Consider the following 19127-nt stretch of genomic DNA (forward strand, 5'->3'; position numbering starts at 1 on the left):
ACTTGCCAATGCTCCATCTGTGTTTCAGTCTTTTATGCATGACATCTTCCGTGAGTATCTGGATAAATTCCTGATTGTTTACTTGGATGACATTTTGATCTTCTCAGATGATTGGGAGTCTCATGTGAAGCAGGTCAGAATGGTTTTTCAGGTCCTGCGTGCTAACTCTTTGTTTGTGAAGGGATCAAAGTGTCTCTTCGGTGTGCAGAAAGTTTCATTTTTGGGGTTCATCTTTACCCCTTCTACTATCGAGATGGATCCAGTTAAGGTCCAAGCCATCCAGGATTGGATTCAGCCGACATCTCTGAAAAGTCTGCAAAAGTTCCTGGGCTTTGCTAATTTTTATCGTCGCTTCATCTGTAATTTTTCTAGCATTGCCAAACCATTGACCAATTTGACCAAGAAGGGTGCTGATTTGGTTAATTGGTCTTCTGCTGCTGTGGAAGCTTTTCAGGAGTTGAAGCGTCGTTTTTGTTCTGCCCCTGTGTTGTGTCAGCCAGATGTTTCTCTTCCGTTCCAGGTCGAGGTTGATGCTTCTGAGATTGGAGCAGGGGCGGTTTTGTCACAGAGAGGTTCTGATTGCTCAGTGATGAAACCATGTGCTTTCTTTTCCAGGAAGTTTTCGCCCGCTGAGCGTAATTATGATGTGGGCAATCGAGAGTTGCTGGCCATGAAGTGGGCATTCGAGGAGTGGCGTCATTGGCTTGAAGGAGCTAAGCATCGCGTGGTGGTATTGACTGATCATAAGAACTTGACTTATCTCGAGTCTGCCAAGCGCTTGAATCCTAGACAGGCCCGTTGGTCGTTATTTTTTGCCCGCTTCGACTTTGTGATTTCGTACCTTCCGGGCTCTAAAAATGTGAAGGCGGATGCTCTGTCTAGGAGTTTTGTGCCCGACTCTCCGGGTTTATCTGAGCCAGCGGGTATCCTCAAGGAAGGAGTCATTGTGTCTGCCATCTCCCCTGATTTGCGGCGGGTGCTGCAAAAATTTCAGGCGAATAAACCTGATCGTTGTCCAGCAGAGAAACTGTTCGTCCCTGATAGGTGGACTAATAAACTTATCTCTGAACTTCATTGTTCGGTGTTGGCTGGTCATCCTGGAATCTTTGGTACCAGAGAGTTAGTGGCTAGATCCTTCTGGTGGCCATCTCTGTCACGGGATGTACGTACTTTTGTGCAGTCCTGTGGGATTTGTGCTAGGGCTAAGCCCTGCTGTTCTCGTGCCAGTGGGTTGCTTTTGCCCTTGCCGGTCCCAAAGAGGCCTTGGACACATATTTCGATGGATTTCATTTCTGACCTTCCCGTTTCTCAAAAGATGTCAGTCATTTGGGTGGTCTGTGATCGCTTTTCTAAAATGGTCCATCTGGTGCCCTTGGCTAAATTGCCTTCCTCCTCTGATTTGGTACCTTTGTTCTTTCAGCATGTGGTTCGGTTGCATGGCATTCCTGAGAATATTGTTTCTGACAGAGGTTCCCAGTTTGTTTCAAGGTTTTGGCGAGCCTTTTGTGGTAGGATGGGCATTGACCTATCCTTTTCCTCGGCTTTCCATCCTCAGACTAATGGCCAGACCGAACGAACCAATCAGACCTTGGAAACATATCTGAGATGTTTTGTTTCTGCAGACCAGGATGATTGGGTGTCCTTTTTGCCGTTGGCTGAGTTCGCCCTTAATAATCGGGCCAGCTCGGCTACCTTGGTTTCTCCATTTTTTTGCAATTCTGGGTTCCATCCTCGTTTCTCTTCAGGACAGGTTGAGTCTTCGGACTGTCCTGGTGTGGATTCTGTGGTGGATAGGTTGCAGCAGATCTGGACTCAGGTAGTGGACAATTTGATCTTGTCCCAGGAGAAAGCTCAACTTTTCGCTAATCGCAGACGCCGTGTGGGTCCCCGACTTCGTGTTGGGGATCTGGTTTGGTTGTCTTCTCGTCATATTCCTATGAAGGTTTCCTCTCCTAAATTTAAACCTCGTTTTATTGGTCCGTATAGGATTTCTGAGGTTCTCAATCCTGTGTCTTTTCGTTTGACCCTCCCAGACTCCTTTTCCATACATAATGTATTCCATAGGTCCTTGTTGCGGAGATACGTGGCACCTATGGTTCCATCTGTTGAGCCTCCTGCCCCGGTTTTGGTGGAGGGGGAATTGGAGTATATTGTGGAGAAGATTTTGGATTCTCGTGTTTCTAGACGGAAACTCCAGTATTCAAACCAGGGATTCAAGCTTCAGGAGGCTAATTTGCATATTCCAGGTGCCTTCTGGGAGAAGCGAAGTCTCCCTAAGTTAGAAGATCGTTGGGTACAGCCGGGACCAGCTGCTTCGAAAGCATCACCAAACCAGGGATTCAAGCTTCAGGAGGCTAATTTGCATATTCCAGGTGCCTTCTGGGAGAAGCGAAGTCTCCCTAAGCTAGAAGATCGTTGGGTACAGCCGGGACCAGCTGCTTCGAAAGCATCACCAAACCAGGGATTCAAGCTTCAGGAGGCTAATTTGCATATTCCAGGTGCCTTCTGGGAGAAGCGAAGTCTCCCTAAGCTAGAAGATCGTTGGGTACAGCCGGGACCAGCTGCTTCGAAAGCATCACCAAACCAGGGATTCAAGCTTCAGGAGGCTAATTTGCATATTCCAGGTGCCTTCTGGGAGAAGCGAAGTCTCCCTAAGCTAGAAGATCGTTGGGTACAGCCGGGACCAGCTGCTTCGAAAGCATCACCAAACCAGGGATTCAAGCTTCAGGAGGCTAATTTGCATATTCCAGGTGCCTTCTGGGAGAAGCGAAGTCTCCCTAAGCTAGAAGATCGTTGGGTACAGCCGGGACCAGCTGCTTCGAAAGCATCACCAAACCAGGGATTCAAGCTTCAGGAGGCTAATTTGCATATTCCAGGTGCCTTCTGGGAGAAGCGAAGTCTACCTAAGCTAGAAGATCGTTGGGTACAGCCGGGACCAGCTGCTTCGAAAGCATCACCAAACTGCGCGCCTTACGGCGCGCGAATTTTTGCCTGTAGGACATTATTGCAAGAGAGCTTGGCTGAGTAGATTACACAAGAAGGAAAACACACAGCAAGTCAGCAGGATCTAGGAGCAACATGGCAGATGTGACAACCTACATGGTGAGCTGCAGCATGTGCTACATGTTCACAGATCGACCAGAAGAAGAATCCAATTTCACCTGTCAGAAGTGTAGACTAGTGGCCCTTTTAGAAGAAAAGGTGCGGGGTCTGGAAGAAAGAATAGCAACTTTGAAACTCATCAAAGAGAATGAAGACTTTCTAGACAGAACAGAAGCATCTCTACTGGTCACAGAAGGTGCAAAAAGTGTCAGAGAACCTCCAAAAGCAGATGAGTGGAAGCATGTGACCAAAAGAAGCAAGAAGACCATGGAGAAATCACCAACCACACAACTGAAGAACCGATATCAAATCTTTGTAGAGGATGAAGATGGCACACCTAAGAATGAAGCAATACCAGCAAGCAAAAAAGAAAAGGGCACACAGCAACAAGTGACAGCAAAAAGTACAGCCAAGAAGCAACGAAGAGTGGTGGTGGTGGGAGACTCACTACTGAGAGGCACCGAAGCAGCCATCTGCAGACCGGACATAACTGCAAGAGAAGTATGCTGCCTTCCAGGTGCGATGATCAAGGATGTGACCGATAGGATACCAAAGCTCTTCAGCTCCAAGGACGTCCACCCATTTCTTCTGATACATGTTGGCACCAATGACACGGCAAGGAAGGACCTACCGACAATCTGCAAGGACTTTGAAGAGTTGGGGAAGAAAGTAAAGGAACTGGATGCACAGGTAGTTTTTTCTTCTATCCTTCCAGTAGACGGGCATGGCACCAGGAGATGGAACAGGATCCTTGATGCAAACAACTGGCTAAGACGATGGTGCAGACAACAAGGATTTGGATTCCTGGACCACGGTGTGAATTACTGGTATGATGGACTCCTCGCCAGAGACGGACTACACCTCAACAAACCTGGGAAACACACATTCGCCAGAAGACTCGCTACACTCATCAGGAGGGCGTTAAACTAGAAGAAGAGGGGACGGGAAGAAAAACATTAGACTCGAACAAAGACGACCCAGGAAAACATACTCAGAAGGGAGGTAAGAACATTTCTAAAACAATCCACAGTGAGGAGATTGGAACAAAACAAAATCCTCTAAACTGCATGCTCGCAAACGCCAGAAGCCTGACAAACAAGATGGAAGAACTAGAAGCAGAAATATCTACAGGTAACTTTGACATAGTGGGAATAACCGAGACATGGTTAGATGAAAGCTATGACTGGGCAGTTAACTTACAGGGTTACAGTCTGTTTAGAAAGGATCGTAAAAATCGGAGAGGAGGAGGGGTTTGTCTCTATGTAAAGTCTTGTCTAAAGTCCACTTTAAGGGAGGATATTAGCGAAGGAAATGAGGATGTCGAGTCCATATGGGTTGAAATTCATGGAGGGAAAAATGGTAACAAAATTCTCATTGGGGTCTGTTACAAACCCCCATATATAACAGAAAGCATGGAAAGTCTACTTCTAAAGCAGATAGATGAAGCTGCAACCCATAATGAGGTCCTGGTTATGGGGGACTTTAACTACCCGGATATTAACTGGGAAACAGAAACCTGTGAAACCCATAAAGGCAACAGGTTTCTGCTAATAACCAAGAAAAATTATCTTTCACAATTGGTGCAGAATCCAACCAGAGGACCAGCACTTTTAGACCTAATACTATCTAATAGACCTGACAGAATAACAAATCTGCAGGTGGTTGGGCATTTAGGAAATAGCGACCACAATATTGTGCAGTTTCACCTGTCTTTCACTAGGGGGACTTGTCAGGGAGTCACAAAAACACTGAACTTTAGGAAGGCAAAGTTTGAACAGCTTAGAGATGCCCTTAATCTGGTAGACTGGGACAATATCCTCAGAAATAAGAATACAGATAATAAATGGGAAATGTTTAAGAACATCCTAAATAGGCAGTGTAAGCGGTTTATACCTTGTGGGAATAAAAGGACTAGAAATAGGAAAAACCCAATGTGGCTAAACAAAGAAGTAAGACAGGCAATTAACAGTAAAAAGAAAGCATTTGCACTACTAAAGCAGGATGGCACCATTGAAGCTCTAAAAAACTATAGGGAGAAAAATACTTTATCTAAAAAACTAATTAAAGCTGCCAAAAAGGAAACAGAGAAGCACATTGCTAAGGAGAGTAAAACTAATCCCAAACTGTTCTTCAACTATATCAATAGTAAAAGAATAAAAACTGAAAATGTAGGCCCCTTAAAAAATAGTGAGGAAAGAATGGTTGTAGATGACGAGGAAAAAGCTAACATATTAAACACCTTCTTCTCCACGGTATTCACGGTGGAAAATGAAATGCTAGGTGAAATCCCAAGAAAGAATGAAAACCCTATATTAAGGGTCACCAATCTAACCCAAGAAGAGGTGCGAAACCGGCTAAATAAGATTAAAATAGATAAATCTCCGGGTCCGGATGGCATACACCCACGAGTACTAAGGGAACTAAGTAATGTAATAGATAAACCATTATTTCTTATTTTTAGTGACTCTATAGCGACAGGGTCTGTTCCGCAGGACTGGCGCATAGCAAATGTGGTGCCAATATTCAAAAAGGGCTCTAAAAGTGAACCTGGAAATTATAGGCCAGTAAGTCTAACCTCTATTGTTGGTAAAATATTTGAAGGGTTTCTGAGGGATGTTATTCTGGATTATCTCAATGAGAATAACTGTTTAACTCCATATCAGCATGGGTTTATGAGAAATCGCTCCTGTCAAACCAATCTAATCAGTTTTTATGAAGAGGTAAGCTATAGACTGGACCACGGTGAGTCATTGGACGTGGTATATCTCGATTTTTCCAAAGCGTTTGATACCGTGCCGCACAAGAGGTTGGTACACAAAATGAGAATGCTTGGTCTGGGGGAAAATGTGTGTAAATGGGTTAGTAACTGGCTTAGTGATAGAAAGCAGAGGGTGGTTATAAATGGTATAGTCTCTAACTGGGTCGCTGTGACCAGTGGGGTACCGCAGGGGTCAGTATTGGGACCTGTTCTCTTCAACATATTCATTAATGATCTGGTAGAAGGTTTACACAGTAAAATATCGATATTTGCAGATGATACAAAACTATGTAAAGCAGTTAATACAAGAGAAGATAGTATTCTGCTACAGATGGATCTGGATAAGTTGGAAACTTGGGCTGAAAGGTGGCAGATGAGGTTTAACAATGATAAATGTAAGGTTATACACATGGGAAGAGGGAATCAATATCACCATTACACACTGAACGGGAAACCACTGGGTAAATCTGACAGGGAGAAGGACTTGGGGATCCTAGTTAATGATAAACTTACCTGGAGCAGCCAGTGCCAGGCAGCAGCTGCCAAGGCAAACAGGATCATAGGGTGCATTAAAAGAGGTCTGGATACACATGATGAGAGCATTATACTGCCTCTGTACAAATCCCTAGTTAGACCGCACATGGAGTACTGTGTCCAGTTTTGGGCACCGGTGCTCAGGAAGGATATAATGGAACTAGAGAGAGTACAAAGGAGGGCAACAAAATTAATAAAGGGGATGGGAGAACTACAATACCCAGATAGATTAGCGAAATTAGGATTATTTAGTCTAGAAAAAAGACGACTGAGGGGCGATCTAATAACCATGTATAAGTATATAAGGGGACAATACAAATATCTCGCTGAGGATCTGTTTATACCAAGGAAGGTGACGGGCACAAGGGGGCATTCTTTGCGTCTGGAGGAGAGAAGGTTTTTCCACCAACATAGAAGAGGATTCTTTACTGTTAGGGCAGTGAGAATCTGGAATTGCTTGCCTGAGGAGGTGGTGATGGCGAACTCAGTCGAGGGGTTCAAGAGAGGCCTGGATGTCTTCCTGGAGCAGAACAATATTGTATCATACAATTATTAGGTTCTGTAGAAGGACATAGATCTGGGTATTTATTATGATGGAATATAGGCTGAACTGGATGGACAAATGTCTTTTTTCGGCCTTACTAACTATGTTACTATGTTACTATGTTACTATGGTTAAATGGAAGGGTTATGCTCAGGAAGATAATTCCTGGGTTTTTGCCTCTGATGTTCATGCTTCCGATCTTGTTCGTGCCTTTCATGCGGCTCATCCTGGTCGGCCTGGGGGCTCTGGTGAGGGTTCGGTGACCCCTCCTCAAGGGGGGGGGGTACTGTTGTGAATTCTGTGGCTGAATTCACTCCTGTGGTCACAAGTGGTACTGCAGCTTCTGAGCTTCCTCCCTCAGGTGTTCTGGTGAGCTCGTTAACTGCTTCATTATTTAACTCCACCTGATGCTGCTATCCTTGCTCCTTGTCAATGTTTCAGTGTTGGATCTGAGCTTCTCCTGATTGTTCCTGTGACCTGCTGCTCTGTATAGCTAAGTGCTTTTTGTTTTTTTTGTTGCTTTTTTTCTGTCCAGCTTGTCTTTTGTTTTGCTGGAAGCTCTGAGACGCAAAGGGTGTACCGCCGTGCCGTTAGTTCGGCACGGTGGGTTTTTTTTGCCCCCTTTGCGTGGTTTTGCTTTAGGGTTTTTTGTAGACTGCAAAGTTCGCTTTACTGTCCTCGCTCTGTCCTAGAATATCGGGCCCCACTTTGCTGAATCTATTTCATCCCTACGTTTTGTCTTTTCATCTTACTCACAGTCATTATATGTGGGGGGCTGCCTTTTCCTTTGGGAAATTTCTCTGGGGCAAGTCAGGCCTATTTTTCTATCTTCAGGCTAGCTAGTTTCTTAGGCTGTGCCGAGTTGCCTAGGTAGTTGTTAGGCGCAATCCACAGCCGCTTTTAGTTGTGTTTAGGATAGGATCAGGTGTGCAGTCTACAGAGTTTCCACGTCTCAGAGCTCGTTCTTGTATTTTTGGGTATTTGTCAGATCACTGTGTGCGCTCTGATCGCTAAGCACACTGTGTTTCTGGATTGCCTTCATAACACCTGTCATTAGCAAACATAACACATATGCATTTGCAGGACTGGATTGCTTGACATAAATATGGCAAAAAAGGTAAACTGGGAAGGAATATCCATTTAATCATTTAATTATTGTGATATCAAAAGTTCTGCAGCTTTCTTATATAATCTGTGCTTGAATCCTATCTATCCATAATGCTTCCATCACCCGCCTACGTCATATATCAGCCATATATCTTATGGAGCACAGTGTGGCTTTAGAAGACCTGACTGTCATCTCTCATGGCCTGTCTCGTCCCTCTATCTCCCACATACTTTTATACCAGTTTCTCTTTGCTTCTCTTTGCACCGCTGGGCATGAACACAACTGTTGGAGATGATCTTTTTGAAGCTGCTTCACACCTCTTTCCTATTCATCACATGCACTGTGCTGTGCACAAGCTGCAGCTGGCAATAAGAGGTAGTCTGCAAGATGGACATGCTTGAACTCTGATTAGCAAAGTGAGGAAATTGGCTTTTGCTGCCAGAACCCCTAAAATTGATTCCATCTTGAAGAGACTTTCTGGAAAAGGGGCAATTGTGGATCAAGCCACTCGGTGGGGCAGCTGTTGTGAATTCCGCTCTTGGGCTCCTTCCGGTGGTTGTAAGTGGCACTTTTGTGAGTTCTGCTCTTGGGCTCCCTCTTGTGGTTTCTAGTGGAATGTCTGCTCCTTGGAGTTAGCTGTCTTCAGCTGCCTCCACTTATCGTCTCTTCTGCTCGGCTATTTAAGTCTGGCTCTATCTTCAGCCAGTGCCACTTGTAAATGGTTCCTGGTTGGATTCACATCTCTTTGGAGTTCCCTGTTATCCTGACCAGTTCAGCTAAGCTAAGTTTTTGCTTGCCCTTTTCTGTCCATAGATTGTGGACTTATCCATTTTGTGCTTTCTATGTTTGTCCAGCTTATCAGTGTGAATTAATTCTGTCTTGCTGGAAGCTCTGGGAGGCAGATTTGCCCTCCACACCTTTAGTCAGGTGTGGAGATTTTTTGTAAACTCTGCGTGGATTTTTGTAGTGTTTTATACTGACCGCACAGTATTCCATCCTGTCCTATCTATTTAGTTAGACTGGCCTCCTGTGCTCATCCTGGTTTCATTCTGTGTATGTCTTTTCCCTCTCCACTCACAGTCATTATTTGTGGGGGCTAATCTATCCTTTGGGGATTTTCTCTGAAGCAAGATAGCTTTCCTGCTTCTATCTTTAGGGGTAGTTAGCTCTTAGGCTGTGACGAGATGCCTAGGGAGAGTTAGGAGCATTGCACGGCTACTTCTAGTGTTGTGTTGAGCTTAGGGACTGCAGTCAGTACAGTTACCACTTCCTTCGGAGCTCATTCCAGAAATTGCTTGAGCTGAAACCCTTCCTTGTAGATATGGCCAACCCTTAGGCCACACTACATGAAGGTCAATGGACACAGGTGGCTGAATTGAAGGAATTGCTTCATCACCCATTTAGAGTGACTAAAAAGTTACAAGCTGAGGATTTAACTTCTGGCGTTTTATGAAGGAGTTTGCCTGCCCCAAAGAGGAGGTTTAATCGCAGATGGCATTGCTGCTTCAATGAAACAGAGAGAGGCACTGCTATTAGAAAATAAAATTCTTCTGGTAGCTGTTTATGTGGACCAGAGTCATTGTATATTGCTGGATGACCAACAGCTTACTAAAGGAAAAGAAGCTCTGATTGAGGTAGCAGTTAGGATGAGTGGGCTACAGGACAGCCAAGAGCAAGAGGACTCGGGTCCTGCCAGTGCTGCTGCTGTGGTTTCTTAATCCTCCTCAGATGAGGAGTTTGATTTAGAAAAGCATTTGGACGACATGGAGAAGGCTGAGCATTGCTGCAGGGAAAAAGATTCCACTGGAAAACAGATTGACCATATTTCAGCAACATTTTTCACTTGCTCTCAAAGAAGTAGAAGAGTTCAATCGTTCATCAAAACTGACTGTGCATGAGGCAATTCCTTTATACCCTGAAATTGCAAGAGATGTCGCCCATGTGGTCACTGCTTTGCCACCAACCCACGTTAGTGTAGAGAGGTCGTTCTCTAGCTTTAAAATAATTAGGTCAGATTTGAGGTCATCTATGAAGAAGGATCTGATGGAGGCGATAATATTTCTCAGAACAAATTCATAGACTGCACAAATATTAGTCAGTACGTTTTTGTTGAAAACTGTTTTTTTCCCACTTACTGCAAAATGTATAATAAATTGTAAATATGCAAAAAATTTTTTGTTCTAAAGTTGTATTCCAATAAATATATTTTATGTTCTATCTAAATGGCTTGATTATTGTATCATAATAATGATTAAAAGCCTGATGTTACCATTTTACTACAGTAAATTTATCACTTGAACATGAGACATTTATGAGGGAGTCGGAGTCATGGAGTCGGAGTTGGTGTCATGGAAATTGAGGAGTCAGAGGTTTGTCTTACCGACTCCACAGCCCTGATTTTGTGTGATTGTGTGGGCTTCCTCCCATGTTCTGAAGACAGACCTGTAGGAGATATGACCTCTGATGGGTGCAGTGATTTCTGTGAAGTGCTGAGCAATCAATATGCTTATTTATGATGCTTCATAAGAACGGTCTCACTTTGCAGACATTATTGCCCCGTCAGGACTCACATCTTAACAGTATGTCTTTGGAAGTTGAGCTGCTCATACTCTGCTCCATTGTTTATGGGACCATCTGGGAAAGCAGAGCTCCATTATTTCCAGACAGTCCCGTAGACAATGAATGCAGTGGAGGATAAGCCCGCGCACCTCTGCTCCATTCAAGAATGGGATGGATCTAGGACACTTTTGCATTGACTCTGTAGACCGTGTCATGGAGATGTTTTCTGGTACGTGGACATGTCCGAAATGTCCTGCAGTGAACGGCCGCCCTCGCCGGTCTCTTGTCTGAGAACACAGAGACTAAAAGCCTTTTGTTCCCATCTCATAGATCGGCGCACAGCCTGCTGTTGCTGGTGGTTAAGCACCCATGTGGCAGCATGGTAACGCTATTGCTTTCTTTTTCATGTTGCTGTTTCCATTGGTTCAGCTCTGACCAAAAACCTCCTCAGTTGTACTTTAGAAATTACAAATGGACCTGTTCTAGTTTTTCATGACCTGTCGCTGGGCACTGATGGACATATTGATGACCTAGCCATCTGGTAATTATCAGGCAGCACGGTGGCTCAGTGGTTAGCTCAATTACCTTTCAATTCTTGGGTCCTTAGTTCAATTCTGGCTAAGGTCGGAGTAATTCTACCTCTTAGTTGTACTTTAGAAATTGTGAATGGACTTGCTCTAGTTTTTAATGACTGGTCGGTGGGCACTGATAGACATATTGATGACCTAGCCATCAGGTAATTCTATGGTGGCTCAGTGGTTAGCTCAATTACCTTTCAATGCTTGGGTCCTTAGTTCAATTCTGGCTAAGGTTGGAGTAATTCTACCTCTTAGTTGTACTTTAGAATAGTAATTCTACCTCTTAGTTGTACTTTAGAAATTGCAAATGGACCCGCTCTAGTTTTTCATGACCTGTCGGTGGGCACTGATGGACATATTGATGACCTAACCATCAGGTAATTCTATGGTGGCTTAGTGGTTAGCTCAATTACCTTTCAACGCTTGGGTCCTTAGTTCAATTCTGGCTAAGGTCGGAGTAATCCTACCTCTCAGTTGTACTTTAGAAATTGCAAATGGACCTGTTCTAGTTTTCCTGGTCTTCCCATTGGTGCTGCCAGTCATGTGAATGAGTTGCCAAAGGTTATCTTCTGAGTAGCACGGTGGCTCAGTGGAAAGCACTGGTGCTTTGTAGCATCAGAGTCCAGGATTCAAGGAGTTTGTACGTTGTCCCTGCGGTCATGTGGGCTGCCACCCATGCTCCAAAGACATAGGGGCCAGGGATGGAAGTGCTCAGGAGCACAAAGTCGCTAACTCCAGGAGCACAAAGTCGCTAACTCCAGGAGCACAAAGTCGCTAACTCCGTCACTTACCCCAGCAGGCCACGGGTATCATTAGAAATATTGGCCTTGTAGAAAATCTTCCTTTCCTCCATCCAGGGTAATATATCCAAACTGGTTCATGGGGACTGGAACAACATGAGCCTGTATGATTTCAAATGCCAGGACTGAATTTCAGCCCCAGTCCGTACCTGCTCCAGCCCATCTCACGCTCTCAGGATTTGGCAATTTGCAGTGTTTATAAGTAAATTTAGCTGAAACCTTGAAATCCCCTTTAATGCTTTGAAAAGTGGAGGTATAGTTCATATATTTCATATATATATATTTCATATATTGCCTATTTAAATGAATCCTGACCTGCAGGATATCTGATGGGTAATCTGCAGGATTTCAGCATATGGTATTGTTTTCATTTTCAGATTTGTATTCTTAGTTATCACGGACTAAGGGCTTTTTGTGAAGGTCAGAAAACAACGGCTTCATCTGATGGGGTTAATCTGCAGCTTAGGATGTGCGGACTGACTGTGGCTGCAGAGTTGGAGAGTAGCGCACACTTTATGCTTTTATTACTACTAGTATTATACTATTATACTTCTCTATTATATGCTTCTTTAGGATTTACATCTATGGCGGTGATTTAATGTTGAAGCTTACTATAAGGATGATAATTAGCGCTTTTGTCTTTTTCTAGCGGCGTTGCTTGCACATACCTGCCTCTCATTGGAAGTCAATGTAGGGAAGAACCCTCAGGTGAAGGCTCGGAATGGGACGGATATCGGCCTCATGTGCATATTTATGACCTGCATTGGTTTTGAGGATGTTACCTTCTCCTGGGAATACAGGGCATTCAATATGTCCACGAAGCCAGAAATCGTAAGTACATCAAATATAAATGACCTTCGTGCTGGACTCCAGGGAGACGTGGCCATTTTCTATTTTTGTGCTTTCATTTTTTCCTCCTTTTCTAATTTTTTTTTAATTTTTCTGTTCATATACCCGTATGACTGCTTCTATGTTTCTTTGTTAGGCACGAGTTGAAGTTTTGAATGACGCCACTGATTTTACTGTACAATGTACTTAAAAGTTAAGTTTCCTTTTTAACAGCATTCATTGTGCCACACAACTTTCAACATGATGCAAGTGACAATTATGGCGATGCCAAACTAGTATTTTTTTTTTTAAAGATTTCTGAACTTTGTAATGAAAAAAAAAAAGAATCGGGGACAGGGGATGGTAATCGGGAGCAACTTTCCCCCTTCTCATTCTTAACTTTTAGTGCCACCATTAGGGCTCATTCACACATCCGTTATTCTTGTACCTGCGCAGTCCATTTTTTTCACGCATAGGACTCTTACCCATTATCAGTGTCTTAACTAGGGTGTGCTGGGACCGGTGCAAAATTACGCACCCACCTGCATGTTGGTCAGATGTATGGGCCCTTGTACACTCTAGAACCAATAAGCACTTATGTGTTCACCCTCCATGTACTAATGTCCCCCATTCTGGCTATTTTCTGTAATAATGGTCCTTACACTGTCCCCTTTCTGTAGTAATATCCCCCATCTTGGCCCTTTTCTGTAATAATGTACCTTGTCTTGACTCCCACCCTGTAATAATATCCTCCCATCCTGGTCCTTGCTTAGTATAATGACCCCCATCTTGGTATAATGACCCCCATACTGGACCAAATTATGGTACAATGATGCCCATCCTGGTATAATGACCCTCATCCTGGTATAATGAGCCTAATCCTAGGCCTCATTCTGGTATAATGAACCCCATCCTGTGCCTCATCCTGCTATAATGACCCTCATCCTGGGCCACATTCTGGTATAAAGACCCCCATGATGGCATACTGACCCCCATCATGGCATAATGTCTGTTCTGATACTCTTTTCCAAAACATTAAAAAAATATATATATTTTTACCTTTCATCGCTCCCACGACACTCGGCATCCTCTTCTGTAACTGGCACAGAGGCCAGCATATAACTTAAGTGTGAATCAGACGGGCAGCGCACGACATCACTGCCATATGCAGGCACGTTCCTGCGAAACAAAACACTTCAACTGAATGTGCGTCATCATACACACATCCAGTTGAAGTAGACCCGGGTGTCAGCGAACTCTTCCCGCACAGGCATGGTTGCACTCTCTGTGACTGTGATCGTGATGTCTCTGCCTATTCTAGTCTATGGAGCTGTTCACCTGTCTGTGTATTCTTGTGGACTCTGTAGTCAGCACAAAATCACAGAGACAGGTCTGATCTCGGATCCAAATCAGCAATGTAAGTCTACGGGTCTGTCATAAAATCAGACAGCACTCGGATGTCACCCATGAGTTGTCCTACATCAGTTTGTTTTGTTTTTTCATCCAAAAGAAACTGGTGAAACTCTGACCCAACTCCGGAAAAAGTTAGACTTGTATAGTTCCTTGATTGATTCCATTTTCGGCTAATGGCTGGCGGATAACTATCTTTTATCTTACTGAAAGCAGAGCTGAGGGGAGAGGTTACTGCTGCAGCTAGTTGTCTTACAACCACATATACAGTAGGAAAGTCAGGATTAGGAAGGTCAGATTCTAAGACACCCTAAGAATATTTATTAATATATTTGTCAGTTTTAATTACAATATGAAGATTAAATATAAAAAGCCGATAAAGGGAGGAGGAGCTGGAATATTCCTTTTTTTTTCTTCTTTTTTTTAATGCCCTCAGATTCTTATTCGGTGTGTACACTAGAACTATTGACCAAGCTCACCGCTTTCTTTATGATTTATTACTATCTTACTGTCTTTCTGTTTTTTTTAAATTATTACTAGCTTTATCATGGAAAACTAAAGAACAAGAATTCGCTACCGAAACGCATGGATATTCCAAATAGTTATCGGCACGAACGAATAATACTCCTTCCCAGCAATAAAACCAAGGATTATAATCTCACATTACTCCTGAAGGATGTGGAATTCGATGACGCGGGATTTTATACCTGTCTTGTGACGAACAAAAAGGAAAAAGACACCAAAAGCAACGCCACCATCTACCTGACAGTGGTGGACAAGTGTGAGTTTCCCCAATCTGTTTTCCATCCGCGATTTTTTTGTTTTCCTTCTTCATTTTTCGTATCTAAAAGAACAAAAACAATAACATGTATTCCTTTTAAAGATATCTCTTTTTTTTTGCATACGGGATAAATGGATGCCACACCGATGGTAGAAACAGACACATTGACCCAAAAAGTGGCTGAAAATGTGATCAACCACGCTGACGAAAAATGGTCCGTTTTCTCTCGTATGCAAAAAAAAAAAGAACTTTTTCATTGCAGATTTTGGTTTGAAATTTCTGCAACTGAAAACAGGTTATTTTCTAGACGTTCCTGCACCTATAGTGCTGGCAGAATGTTCATATATAAGAACCACCTACAGAAAAATCTTTTTTTGTCAAACCCCATACTCATAAGACCGTATTGCTGATCCCACTGATATTCTTGGATCCAGCTGATGTTAGTCTAATGTGTATGGGTGCCATAAGGTCTTGATCAGTTTTTCTCGCCGCCTCTTTGCTCTTAATTTTTGCTGTCTACTCACATTATTTTCTTCCTCAGTTGAGGTCGTGGATAATACTCTGACTGTGATCATCGTGTCCGTTGTTGGTGGCGTCATCGGACTCCTAATATTGATCCTTATCATAAAGAAGACAGTCAGTTTCATTATAAAGAAAAAATGTGACAAAAAGTGAGTTTCTGTTGCTTGTCAATTGTTGCAAAATGTGGCATTTATTACGTGTATGTACTGAGTATCCTCAGTTCTGACAAAGTTTTATTTTTTTCATTAAAAAAAGACTCCGCACATTCATTGATTGCACTGCTACATCAGATCATCCACATCATTCTATAGTTTATACTCCTCCAGAGCTGCATTCACGATTCTGCTGATCAGTCCTACTTAGCTAAATGGAAACTGTCAGTAGTGTAATGTTCCCTCCTATCATGTATAGCATGACGTACTGATAGGCTCCTCCACTGTAGTGTGACAAAGCTTGGAAAAAGAGCTGGGGGCAGAGTAAGTGTCCGCAGGCCGCTCTCCTCCAACTTCTTCCCACCAGCTCAGCTGGAATCACATATCTCTTTCTACACACATAAAGAATGGGGGGAACCAGTCAATGACGTGGAAAAGCCAGTGAGAGCCGATGGTCTGCACTACAGCAACATTGACCGTAGATCGCAGATGCACATTCACTTCTATGGTGAGAGTTTGTGGGCATGCTCTGTCATGGGCATATTTTTGTGATCGAAGGTCATTGTGCAGAGAAGAGGAGGAGGTGATCTGTGACATCACCTATTGTGAATGGTGGATCCTGTGCTATCTACTGTATATAGAGGTGTTATCAGTCGTTGTACAGGAGGAGGAGGTGAGCTGTGACATCACCTATTGTGAATGGTGGATTCTGTGTTATCTACTGTATATAGAGGTGTTATCAGACATACAGGAGGAGGTGAGCTGTGACATCACCTATTGTGAATAGTGGATCCTGTTATCTACTGTATATAGGGGTGTTATCAGTCATTGTACAGGAGGAGGAGGCGAGCTGTGACATCACCTAATATGAATGGTGGATCGTGTGTTATCTACTGTATATAGAGGTGTTATCAGTCTTTGTACAGGAGGAGGAGGTGAGCTGTGACATCACCTATTGTGAATGGTGGATCCTGTGTTACCTACTGTATATAGAGGTGTTATCAGTCATTGTACAGGAGGAGGTGGGCTGTGACATCACCTATTGTGGATGGTGGATCCTGTATTATCTACTGTATATAGAGGTGCTATCAGTCATTGTACAGGAGGGGGAGGTGAGCTGTGACATCACCTATTGTGAATGGTGGATCCTGTGTTACCACCTGTATATAGAGGTGTTATCAGTCATTGTACAGGAGGAGGTGAGCTGAGACATCACCTATTGTGGATGGTGGATCCTGTATTATCTACTGTATATAGAGGTGCTATCAGTCATTGTACAGGAGGAGGAGGTGAGCTGTGACATCACCTATTGTGAATGGTGGATCCTGTGTTACCTACTGTATATAGAGGTGTTATCAGTCATTGTACAGGAGGAGGTGAGCTGTGACATCACCTATTGTGGATGGTGGATCCTGTATTATCTACTGTATATAGAGGTGCTATCAGTCATTGTACAGGAGGAGGAGGTGAGCTGTGACATCACCTATTGTGAATGGTGGATCCTGTGTTACCTACTGTATATAGAGGTGTTATCAGTCATTGTACAGGAGGAGGTGAGCTGTGACATCACCTATTGTGGATGGTGGATCCTGTATTATCTACTGTATATAGAGGTGCTATCAGTCATTGTACAGGAGGAGGAGGTGAGCTGTGACATCACCTATTGTGAATGGTGGATCCTCTGTTATCTACTGTATATAGAGTCAGCCTGTCAATCACGGGGAGAATCTGGCCGGCTTCCACACTACATCCTCTGACACACAGGAATTGATAATCCATGGGAGGGAGCAGGGCGCGCTGTGGGCATGTGATAGATGTAAGATCTCATACTGAACTTTTTCTTCTTAGGAAAGACTGTCTCGTGAGCTCTTCAGTCAACGACAACACGGATAATGCCTCAAAGCAAGAATCCAAAGCTAAAGCAAAAGCATGATGTCGGCCTCCCTCCACGGGTGAGGACACAAAGGACTTCCACAGAAGGACGTTGGCACACAGACCCCTGGTATGGCAGGGACGTTCCTTTAGTGGAGAACCCCTGGTGTTATGGGGGTCTCACCTTCTCCACTACATGTTATTATCTTGCACTGCACAGTAATTACATTGCCTCCTTTTAAGCCTTATCTTAGGTACGATAAATGCAATCCATCCAGGTGAATGAGCAGAGGGACAGACCGAAAGTCCAGCTGGGATTTGTTGCGAGGAGGAAATATTTCACTTTTTTTTTTTCTATGCATGGGGAGAGAATCACTGCAGCGGACGGTCAGTGAATGTATATATATATTTCGGAGTTTATTTCTATAGAATTATATTACACATAGAAATGCATATGATTAATGAATGAAAAAATACTTGATGTTTTTAAAGCGCTTTTACAGCTTGCTGCTCCTCCTCCACTTACCCCACATTGCACATAATGGTCCGGTCGTCGCCAGCCCCTATAATAAATGCTGGCTCCACATATGACTGCCGCTCCCCACTGCAGCTGCTGCCTGGACGTTGTCCCTGTAATAAAATGTGTTCTTTAATACAAGTTGTCATCAGTCATTTCTACCCATCCTTTCACATCAAAGCATGGTCTTGCTGCCCCGACCACCTACAACAAAGTAAAAAAAGTTTTGGCGCAGATACCAGTCAAATATTCCAATGCTCATACTCCATAACGAATCCTCTGCTTTGTTTTTTTTTGTCGGAGCACTACTTTTATAGCTGTATTCTGCCTGCACTATATGTGTTGGGACCCCATTCAACCTCACTTTCCAAGATGTATTGCTCCTGCTATTATCCAATGCCTTGCTGGCCCACCTCTCCTTTATGCCTGTTGTCAGCTTCATAGGCAAAAGAGGAGGAGAAAAGCGGCAAAGACCTGCCCCCCCCTTATTGTGTAGAGACAAAATGGCCTTTTGATAAATTTTCCCCACAGGGTTTTTGACAAAAACTGCCATTCCATGTGTCAGTGTTGAATCAAAAGTCCACGACTCTTAATAAATTTGGTTCATCCTTGATTGTCCTTGGAGTTGGGTCTGGACGCCTTTCTTGAGAAATGTATTATAGGTCACAGGCACTAGATTCTGTAATGGGACGTTGATCTAATTTTATTCTAAATTGCCATATTTGAAGGTGAGAAGGAAGTTTTCCTATGAGCGAACTGGAATCCCGTTACAGGGCTTTTGTAACATCTGGATCAACACAGTAGGTTTAATTAGATATGTATTCTTGGTAAAAAAATAAATAAATAAATAAATAAATACAAATCTAGTCAGGATTATCTAATCATATAAAACTACATATCGGAAAAATTTTCACATTGGCCTCTAGGTGTATTCTAGACCCTCACTCCCTGTTCTGTACATTATGGGCTCACCTGGTGAGGCGATTCTGTAAGCCGGAGGTCAGGACAAGTTAATGCAGCAGTGTTGGACAAGCTAGGTATGACATGGGGCAACAAGGACCA

At 43.4% G+C, this 19127-nt stretch overlaps 1 protein-coding gene across 2 annotated transcripts in view; it reads left to right on the forward strand.

Annotated features, from left to right (window-relative positions):
- SCN4B (sodium voltage-gated channel beta subunit 4) overlaps positions 1-18206 on the forward strand; it is a 45607-nt gene extending 27401 nt beyond the window's left edge. The window contains exons 3-7 of one of the 2 annotated variants that reach the window (XR_011315457.1): positions 12633-12814; positions 14762-15002; positions 15544-15673; positions 17525-17678; positions 17803-17935. Coding sequence is in view for 1 of the 2 variants with exons in the window: in XM_069741300.1 (XP_069597401.1) it covers positions 12633-12814; positions 14762-15002; positions 15544-15673; positions 17525-17609 (638 nt within the window). In the remaining variant the exon portion in view is untranslated. Of the gene's footprint in view, positions 1-12632; positions 12815-14761; positions 15003-15543; positions 15674-17524 lie in introns of both variants that reach the window. The other variant, XM_069741300.1, reaches the window with a different exon arrangement.
- Positions 18207-19127: the final 921 nt, after the last annotated feature.

The sequence above is a fragment of the Ranitomeya imitator genome, chromosome 10 (assembly GCF_032444005.1).
Source record: "Ranitomeya imitator isolate aRanImi1 chromosome 10, aRanImi1.pri, whole genome shotgun sequence".
NCBI classification, from domain to species: domain Eukaryota; kingdom Metazoa; phylum Chordata; class Amphibia; order Anura; family Dendrobatidae; genus Ranitomeya; species Ranitomeya imitator.